The sequence below is a fragment of the Xyrauchen texanus genome, chromosome 47, assembly GCF_025860055.1.
Source record: "Xyrauchen texanus isolate HMW12.3.18 chromosome 47, RBS_HiC_50CHRs, whole genome shotgun sequence".
NCBI classification, from domain to species: Eukaryota; Metazoa; Chordata; class Actinopteri; order Cypriniformes; family Catostomidae; genus Xyrauchen; species Xyrauchen texanus.
Window position 1 is genome coordinate 4709688 of NC_068322.1, and position 9944 is coordinate 4719631.

At 39.6% G+C, this 9944-nt stretch overlaps 1 protein-coding gene across 3 annotated transcripts; it reads left to right on the forward strand.

Annotated features, from left to right (window-relative positions):
- Positions 1-509: 509 nt before the first annotated feature.
- On the forward strand, positions 510-6423 carry LOC127638883 (mitogen-activated protein kinase 12-like). 3 transcript variants are annotated; one of them, XM_052120607.1, is made up of 12 exons: positions 510-759; positions 1435-1564; positions 1763-1821; positions 3537-3648; positions 3939-3968; positions 4234-4281; positions 4398-4512; positions 4917-4988; positions 5145-5224; positions 5328-5406; positions 5492-5665; positions 5962-6423. In XM_052120607.1, the coding sequence occupies exons 1-12, from the start codon at positions 641-643 to the stop codon at positions 6036-6038; spliced, it is 1095 nt and encodes a 364-aa protein (XP_051976567.1). In that variant the 5' UTR covers positions 510-640; the 3' UTR covers positions 6039-6423. The 3 variants fall into 3 exon arrangements, with proteins under 3 accessions (XP_051976567.1, XP_051976568.1, XP_051976569.1); XM_052120609.1 differs by lacking the exon at positions 1435-1564 and having other exon boundaries at positions 711-759; XM_052120608.1 differs by lacking the exons at positions 1435-1564; positions 1763-1821.
- Positions 6424-9944: the final 3521 nt, after the last annotated feature.

Here is a 9944-nt window from a genome sequence, read left to right on the forward strand (position 1 = left end):
AGAGTGGAATTTCTAGATACGTGGCCTTAGCCCTTTGCCCTCTGTAGCCTATTATGCCGTGTATCCATCCTCCTGGACTCCTGCATGCATTTTTAACAAAGATAAAAAATGCCTTCAACTGTTTCAATGGGACAGGATGGATCTATCTCCCATTTGTCTGTGATTTGGCCAGTCACACCAACATGTAGCCTCATCTCTTAACACAACTAAAACTAATTTTCCTCAAACAGTTGCTGTGTTTGGTGTTTTTAACTAGAGGGAATACATTAAACTCACATATAATCCTCACATTACAAAAAATTGCTTTTGGTGATTTGTGTAACTTTTAGAAATTTAGATAGCATGTTAAAATTAGAGCCAAAATAGCTTTATGGACGCTATAGGCACATCTGAACATATTCTGGTCTTGACAAGAAGTTACTTCACCATGTGTTTTATTAAAAGCATGTAACGTATTGTGTGGACCGGTGTGTCTCCAGTGCGTAACTGTGGAAAGAGTGAACCGCCCACAATTCCGCCTGCCGCTCACCAAGTTGCGCTTTCTTTCTGCGAGCGTTTCGTCAAAATACCGGATAAATCATGAGCAAATGAAAGCACTATTTTCGTATTTTAAAGACACACTTTCAAACGCACTCTCAGGATGTCACTTCGGACCAGTTCGGGATTTTATCGCCAGGATATAAACAGGACCGTTTGGGACGTGCCGACGAGATATGGCGATCTCATCCAAATAGGAACCGGAGCGTACGGAACGGTTTGGTGAGTAAACTCTAGTTCCTCAAACGTACAGCTTCCTTTGCATTTAAGCTCAAGCTTTTAAATAACGTAACAAGCTGATGGACATGAGGGAAAACGTAACATCGGCTCTTTGAATTGAAAGAACAATATTTCTAAAGGAAATTGCGAAACAAAATGTGCCTTTCTGCAAAGAACACTGAACAGTTAATCTATTTTTAATAGTATCATGTAGTTCAATCTTTTGGGCTGCTTCTCCGTTTTACTCCGAACGGAAGACTTGCGGTCTTCTCCATTCCCTCTGTAACTCTTCTCACTTTGCAAGACATGGGGTCACTAACAAAGCCTCCCTGCTGATGCTATTGTCTGTGTTTAACAGCCAGAAGTAGCCGAATTAAAGGCATTCTATTGGTCTTCAGTCGGTGCAACAGGTTTAACGCGTTAACAGCTTCTTCAGATGCCCACTTCTAACTTTACTTCTTACGCGTTACATATCGTTCTCAACATCCACATGAATGTGCAGCTGTGTTTAGGTGTTGAATTGATAACCATAATCTGCTCCGATTCCTTTAAAAGTCTATCTTGGCCATATTTGTGGTCACACAATAAACATAAAAAATGACCACCTAATGTTTGTTCTTAGCAAGATGTTAATTCTCACAATGAAATAGCATCTTACTTCTCCCAATATATCCAAAGTTCAGCCACTGACCGCAAGACAGGAGTGCGTGTGGCCATCAAAAAGCTCCACCGGCCGTTCCAGTCCAGATTGTTCGCCAAACGGGCTTACAGAGAGCTACGACTGCTCAAGCACATGAAACATGAGAATGTATGTTAACAGTATCTACATTTGCATTATTATAATGTTGTGTAATGTTCATTCATTTTTGATCTTGAAGGGTTATGTGTTTTATAATTTTTTTCCCCACTATTTCCAAAGATGAATATGTATAAGTGTACTATATACTGTTGTAAATGCTCCCTAACATCTCATTTTAATTTTCAAACTTACTACTGGCCATAACAGGTTATTGGGCTGCTGGATGTCTTTACCTCAGAAATCTTGTTGGACAGATTTCAGGACTTGTAAGTCGATTCTTCTTTTAGTTCTCAACCAGTGGGTTTTTTCAATGGCTGATAATGATAACTAGAGATTAAGGTGCCAGATATATTAACACCAGAGGCATTTCCAGCATTGAAGGACATCCGGGGCTTAGCCCAGACAATTTTATTTTCACACTAGCAACCACTTCTCTGTAGTCCAAAGCTGGTGAGAGGGTATTCTTTGAGTTTTGCTCTGGCTGGGCCTGTTTCTACAGTTCCTAAATCTTCCACTATCCTCAACATCCTCTCTCCTCCCTGAATCATCTGTGATGCAAAAGAACAGATACAGCACATAACTTATTGCAAATCAGCTTCAAACAACTAATTCATCAAGTGCTACATATGTCAAATTGTGGACCAATACCATTGAAGAAAATGTATTGGGAAGAGCAGATCAGTGGGATTGCCCTAAGATCTATCATGATTCTTGAATTGTCATGTACATTAACATAAAGTCATCACAAAAGAGTTATATTATAGTGAGTAAAGTGAGGTAAAAAAAATATTGAATATAAATAATTTGTATTTTTTTACATAAATAGTACAAATGATGTATAAGATCCTAAGTTAAAGCAATACATGAATGACTTCAGTCTAAGTTCATTGACACACCATGGCATCGAACTGTATATAATTCTCATCATCTCTATGAGAATAATTCATCTGTCAAAATCCTTTCATTAGGATCATTGAGATAAACAATGTTTCACTTTTAACTTTCTCTAAAGTAAAGTGACTGATTAATTGTTAGCAGTTTCCATGCCTGATTCTGGCACAGCTGCTGCTGCTGCTCCTCAGTCTGTTGCTCAACTTTGCTACACTCTACAAAACCATTTAATCAAATCAAAGTGTATATTTACTACAAACTACTATCACAAAACAAGTCACACATACATTTTATGCTAATGCTTATTGGTTATCCTTAGCGAAAACAACACCTGATAAACAAGAAAAAGTACACTCTGAACGGGTCTCGAACCGCGGTCTCCGGCATGAGAGGCAAATGCGCTAACAAGGAACTACCAAGTTGCGTCAATCAGGTCAAGGAGGCTGGAGGCTACAACATGTGATGACAGTCGGTAGTGGACCTCTTGAAGTTTAGCCTACTGTGGGTGAAAGCCAGCTAGATGATGATCTTCAGACTTTAAGGACAAAAACAAATGTGAATTCTTACCCACTGACTTCTTTTGGAAAAATCCCGAAAGCCTCATTTGCTTAATTTTTGCTGTCTTTCCTGCTAACTGCTGTTAACTCGCCACTAAGTAACGTTAGTTGATGTCAACGACTGTGCAAGCTCCTCCCCTACCTGCTGCATATTCAACAGAGAGGAAGAAACAGAGTCGCCCATAGGCTACCGACAGCAAAGGAACTTATTCTATAGGCTAGATTATGCCTTTGTCTATTTTTACAGGCTGTATGCAGTATGTGCAAACCCAAAGCACAATGAAATAAGGCAACTTATGATTTCGGAGGTTTACATAGGCTTTTGTCCGGTTTCATATTTGTCAGTCAACAATTTCAAAATACATTCGGGGCTACACTCAAAACATTCGGGGCTGAAGCCCCGGCAAAATCGGCTGCCGCCGCCTCTGATTAACACTCTCAGAGAAACATGGTAGGCTACTGTTTGAGGTGCAACAGTACACAGACCAGCAGTCCAATGCCTGTTAAAGTCTTTTAATGTCTTTCTCTCCCAGTTACCTGGTGATGCCGTTTATGGGCACTGATCTGGGGAAGTTGATGAAGATGGAGAGACTTTCAGAAGACAGGGTGCAGTTTCTGGTCTATCAGATATTGAGGGGACTGAAGGTTAGACACAGATAGACACCGATCAGCCACAACATTAAAACCTATCTATGGTAACTCAGATAACTGCTCTGTACAATTGTGGTGAGAAGAATATAATCTCTGAATGCTATTCTGAGATGCAGGTTTGCGCTCTTTTGGCGGCAAGAGGGGGACCTACACAATATTAGGCAGGTGGTTTTAATGTTGTGGCTGATTGATGTTTAACCATTTAAACCCCTGAAACTCTTAGTCATTGTCTACAACTTTGTGGCATCTATAAATCTGTCTTTTTCTCTCTGTCTCATCCATAGTATATTCATTCAGCTGGGATCATTCACAGGGTGAGTTTAATAAGATGCACAGAGGGGGCTGGGTGAACACTTCATTCAGCCTCAGTCCATCCCTTCTCTTTTTACGCTCTATCAACACGTCTGAGAAAACTTATGGAGGATTTTACAATTGTTTCTTTTGAAAAAAGAGTGGTGTAAATTGTGTGTAACCTCACAATTTACCACCTCGATTTATATATGCACGTTTATAAGATTTGTGTTCATGAGTTTTGCATTGTGTTTATTGTAATTGTCTACTCTGATTGTCATTTCTCAGGATCTCAAACCAGGAAATTTGGCAGTGAACCAGGACTGTGAGCTGAAGGTATTAAACATACTGTGTCAATATAATAATGCAAATGACGATTATTACTATATATAATACAATGTGCTGTCTTGTCTAGTTATGTTGTAGATTCTAGTAATTGCATGTTTATACAGATCTTGGACTTTGGGCTTGCACGTCAGACAGATTCAGAAATGACAGGTTATGTGGTGACTCGCTGGTACAGAGCGCCAGAAGTTATCCTCAACTGGATGCATTACTCACAAACAGGTGAGAATTACATATGTGCAGACAGACAGGTATATGCACGCACTGATCCTCGAGCATTTGTTCCAACAAACGTAGCTACTCCACCACCTCACCACCAGATGCCGCTGTACGACATTACAATGACATCAGTAGTCTATCAGTGGTTTTCAACCTTTTGATGCCAAGTATAGACCTTATTCATGCTAGCGTTTCAATCTTTTAATGGCATAGACTTACCATCTCTTTAATGGTACGAATAGTTTAAAGCTCCTAGATCACACCTGATTTATCACAACTCATATTGTCTGGAGTTCTTTGTTTACTGAATGTTCTTGGACAGTTCTTGGGCTGTTTGATTATAAGTAGTATGTTGACAGATCTTCAGACCTTTTCCCTGATTCATCGCTCTCCTCTCTTTTTTTTAGTTGATATCTGGTCGGTGGGCTGCATCATGGCAGAGATGTTGCTTGGAAGGCCACTTTTTAAAGGAAATGACCGTATCTTTTTCTCATAAAAGTGATGCTAGTAATCAGTTTAATAAAATTTTGTATAAATATTAAAATGAGTTTTTACATGAATAATGCTAGCTATCACTGCATATGTCCTGTACTGTCTCCATTCTATTTCACTAAATCCTTGATCAAGATTTTCAGACCTGGACCAGCTAAGAGAAATCATGAAAATCACAGGAACACCAGCGCCAGATTTCATCATGAAGCTACAAAGCCAAGATGTGAGTGTATTACAGATAAGAGAGTGAAACAGATAACATACAAATATATGCAGACAAATAAATGCACAATTCATCCATGTGTTTTTTTCATCCATCCATATAGGCCAAAAACTACCTCAGAGGTCTACTTAAAGTACCAAAGAAGGACTTAAACACAATTTGCTGTAAAGCCAGCTCAGAGGGTAAGCTATCATTTATTTTGTCATGTTGGGTGGTGGGATTTGAGTGAAAGTGGTCTGATGTTCAGAGTTATTTGTGTCTTGTCAGCTGTGAGTGCTCTCGAGCGAATGCTAGTTCTGGATCCAGAGAAACGTGTGAGTGCTGCAGAAGCCCTAGAGCTCCCTCAGTTTACTGAGTTCAGAGAACCAGAGGAAGAGACGGAGGCCCTACCATACGACCACTCCATGGACAACACAGAACTGCTTCTGGAGCAGTGGAAACGTATGAGAGGGATGGGGGAGAAGTGTTGGGTGGTTAATGTTGCTAGCTAACAAGAGTTTGCAATGATGAGACACAGTTGTCTTCTGCAATGGGCCACTTAATGGTTTACAAAGCTGAATCCTCCTTTAAGCCACATAAAATTGCAAGTGCACATTAGAAGGTGCAGGAAAGACAGTTTAAGAGAAATTGAAAGATTAATAGATGAAAAAGAGGTAGAGATATGGGAGAAGGGTGGAAAAACAGGAATTATTTCTTATTCCTGGCTTTTGGTTCATTGCGATCTCTGTCTTTAACAGGTCACACTTTTACAGAGATCTTGACGTTCCAGCCACCCATCACTGAGATCAAAGACTCCAAAGAAACATCTCTGTGAATGGACACAGATGCAAAAACACACAAGACACACTGTAAAACCAAGAGCCATATGTGTGTGTGTGTGTGTGTGTGTGTGACTGAGAGAGAGAGAGAGAGAGAGAGAGAGATTTAAGAGAGAGATTTTTTTAAGTGATTTAATATGCCAAATCTGTTTTTCCTGCAACAAAAAAATAGTCTGTCCAATACATACACCAACAGTATTATGTATTTGTATGCTAGTCTTAAAATGCTTTAAATGGGCCAGTATGCCTATTTTTTATTTTTATTTAATTCACTGAACAGTTCTTCACTTCAAATATTCATGTTTTGGAGTACAATGTATGTAATGTTTAATATTAAAAGATTGTACAGAGTCATGGTTAGAACTTCTTTATAATAAAACCATTTTGACGTGTTTCTCATGGTTTATTATGATTTTAATGATTTATCTTCCAGCCATTTGAGCACTTGGCTATTTACTTCTGTGATCTCTGAAAAATACAGTCCAAATAAATTTGGAAAAAGCATGTCAAAGCCACCTATTAAGTTTAGACAGAGTTAAAAGTTCAATATAAATTCAGATAGAAATAATTGGATAATCATATTAATTTAAATGTAAAATATTTCGTAATATATTTGTTTAAATAATGAAAACTGGTTTTAATACTTTTACTATTTGGCTTTTGACTTTCTAATTCAAAGGCAATTTTTGCTAGTTGCAAACTACTCCTTTATCAGCTGGATTTACTGAATATGTTGGCATCGATCCCTTTTGCTTTACACTGGGCATCAATATATGATAGAAGTTTGGCACTAACAACAGGCCTTGGTTAATTTTTAAACTGATTTTAAATGACCTGTGTATACAAAAAGTTTTTATAATCTTTCTGATAAAACCCAGTCACATTGACGTTATATCCAAACTGATCATTTCTGAAATAATGGGTGTTTATGAGACCCATTTGAAAGTTAAGGTGACTTATAGCATTATGATGTGAATTCATATTTATATTTCCCTTCTCTTGGAGTAACAGCCCTTAATATGTATTTCTAACTGGCATAACTTCAACATAACGTATAAAGTAAGTTTAGCTTTCAAATTTAAGCTTCCATCTTTGGTCCTCGAAAGATATATTGTTCTTAAACCTCTGAAATAGAAATTTAAGCTTGCAATTGTGGGGCAAATTTAGGTGTATAACCGCATAAAAACATTACAGACAAACAAATCCTGTATGTAATGTTATGTTTAGTGCACAGTTTTGCTTCTCTTCATTATTTACAGTTTAGGGTACAACACGTACACCATTTTCAACTGAATCTCACAAAAGGCCTGGTGCTAATAATAAATACTTATAAATATCAGCTATAAAATTTCCTTTACTCTGGTTGATGAAAATCTAATTAAATTAACATAAATTTAAACCTTTTAGAAGTACCACTTCTGCTAAAGGTTACAGTAAAATGTGTGATCTTTATCAAGGGCATGGCCATCTGTAAAAGTTATGGGGGACAAGAGAAAAATGTTATGTGCGAAGCCCCTCTTCCATGTGCCCAATAAGTGGTTCAAGTGGAAAAAGGGCAACATTGTATGGCACCCGTAATCTTTCATAATATTAAAATGTAAACTTCTAGTATTAGAAGTATCTAGTAGAATAGTAAATAATGAGCAATCATAGCAAATCTTGACCTTGATAAAATTCTAAAGAAAAACGTATAAATCTTAGAAATAAAGGAGGCCCTGTTCATAAACTGTCTGACAGGTGGAATGGGAGATTGTGAACGCTGGACTATACTGAGACCAAAGATATGATGTTAAGGATCGGAATTTATTAGGTAAAAGATTATATATAGCATAAAGGTCAGTTTGTGAGAAATCACCTTGAAATACAGAAGGTAAAATCAGCCCCACCTGTTCAAATATGATTAGCCCCTATCACATTTCTATCAATAGCATGACCTTTAGGGCTGGGGATCGAGTTTGATTCATTTTAGGCACCGACCGAATTGCCTCCAAACAATGGAGTATCAAATGATTTGTTGTTGTTCGGTACCAAATTTCGATACCAAAGGAGTTAATCTCCTCAACGTCATCAGTGATAAGCATGTAGCATGCTAGATATGCCCAAATCTAAAAGTGCCGGTGATTGGCTGTGTTTAGGCATCAAGGTAAAACACTAGTTTACGCCGGTTACACCCAGAGACGCGGCTCACACTTGAGGCTGTAGTGTGTATGCGTCCCAACCCCCAAAGATGTGGAAAAGATCAAAAGTGTGGCAACATTTCACCAGGCTCGATGCCAACAGCGTGTGATGCAATATTTGCAACAAGATAGTTGCTGCCAAGACCGGCAACACAACAAATCTGATGAAGCACTTGACAGTAAACAGAATAAATTTAAGAGCAGAAAGTTGCTCCGTCTTAGAAACCGAGCAGGTTGTCCGTTATGCATAACACAGCAGCTCATTTTAGCTTATCATGGCCCATTTGGCAGATTTCACGGCCGACCCACCGGCCCACTCAGTTCTCTCACCAGTCCGCCCCTGATCAGCCCCAAAGTGCGTCGGCCCACCGGGACAATACCCGGTATGCCAGATTACCAGTCCAGCCCTGGTTATATGCTAAATAGAATTGAATATAGAATGCTGTTTCAACTGAATTTAAAAATATATATTTTTATATTTAGAAATATAAAAAAGACTAAACCGTGTATTACACATAATTGTTGCTAAATGGGGCAATTTTAACTGTTCTTGAGATGGATAGCCTGGGGGAAAAAACTGGTCCTGTGACTGACGATTCTGGTGCTCAGAGCTCTGAAGCGTCAGCCAGAAGGCAACAGTTCAAAAAGGTAGTGGGCTGGGTGAGTGGGGTCTAGGGTGATTTTTCTAGCCTTTTTCCAATAATCCTCTCAGCAGTCCAAACTGTCCTTTGTAGTCTTCTGATGTCTGATTTCGTAGCTGCACCAAACCAGACAGTTATTGATGTGCAGAGGACAGACTCAATGAAGGAAATACAACCTCTGCTGTGCTTTTTTTCTCAATGGAGTCAATGTGTGTCTCCCACTTCAGGTCCAGTAAGATGGTAGTGCCCAGAAACCTGAATGACTCCACTGCTGCCACAGTGCTGTTTAGAATGGTGAGGGGGGTCAGTGTTAGGGTGTTCCTCCTAAAGTCCACAATCATCTCCACCGTTTTGAGCATGTTCAGCTTAAGGTTGGTATGACTGCACCAGACAGCCAGCCGTGCAGCCTCCCTTATGTATGCAGACTCATCGTCATCTCGGATGAGGCCAATGACAGTGGTGTTGTCTGCAAACTTCAGGAGCTTGACAGAAGGGTCCTTGGCGATTCAATCATTGGTGTAGAGAGAGTAGAGTAGTGGGGAGAGCACACATCCCTGGGGGGCACCAGTGATGATTGAACAGGTGCCGCAAGTGACTATCCCCATCTCACATGCTGCTTGCTGCCTGACTGTCAGAAAGCTGGTGATCCACTGACAGATAGACATGGGAACAAAGAGTTGGTGTAATATGTTCTGGAGTATAGCTGGGATGATGGTGTTGAAAGCTGAACAGAAGTCCACAAAAAGGATCCTTGCATATGTCCCTGGTCTGTCCAGATGTTGCAGGATATGATGCAATCCCATGTTGACTGCATCATCCACAGACCTGTTTGCTAAGCAAATTGAAGGGGATATAGAAAGGGTCCAGTGATGTTCTTCAGGTGGGCCAACACCAGTCTCTCAAATGATTCATGACCACAGATGTCAGAGCGACAGGTCTGTAGTCATTAAATCCTGTGATTTTTGGTTTCTTTGGGACAGGGATAATGACTGAGTGTTTGAAGCAGCATGGTCTGTGTGAAGATGGGGGCCAGTTGGTTAGCACAGCATCGAAGACATGCTGGTGAGATGCCATCTGGGCCTGA

Coding starts and splice junctions, on each gene's coding strand:
- LOC127638883 (XM_052120607.1), top strand. CDS start 641: ATGTCACTTCGGACCAGTTCGGGATTTTATCGCCAGGATATAAACAGG. Junction 3,969..4,233: donor CAGCTGGGATCATTCACAGG/GTGAGTTTAATA, acceptor GTCATTTCTCAG/GATCTCAAACCAGGAAATTT. Junction 5,666..5,961: donor GCTTCTGGAGCAGTGGAAAC/GTATGAGAGGGA, acceptor TGTCTTTAACAG/GTCACACTTTTACAGAGATC.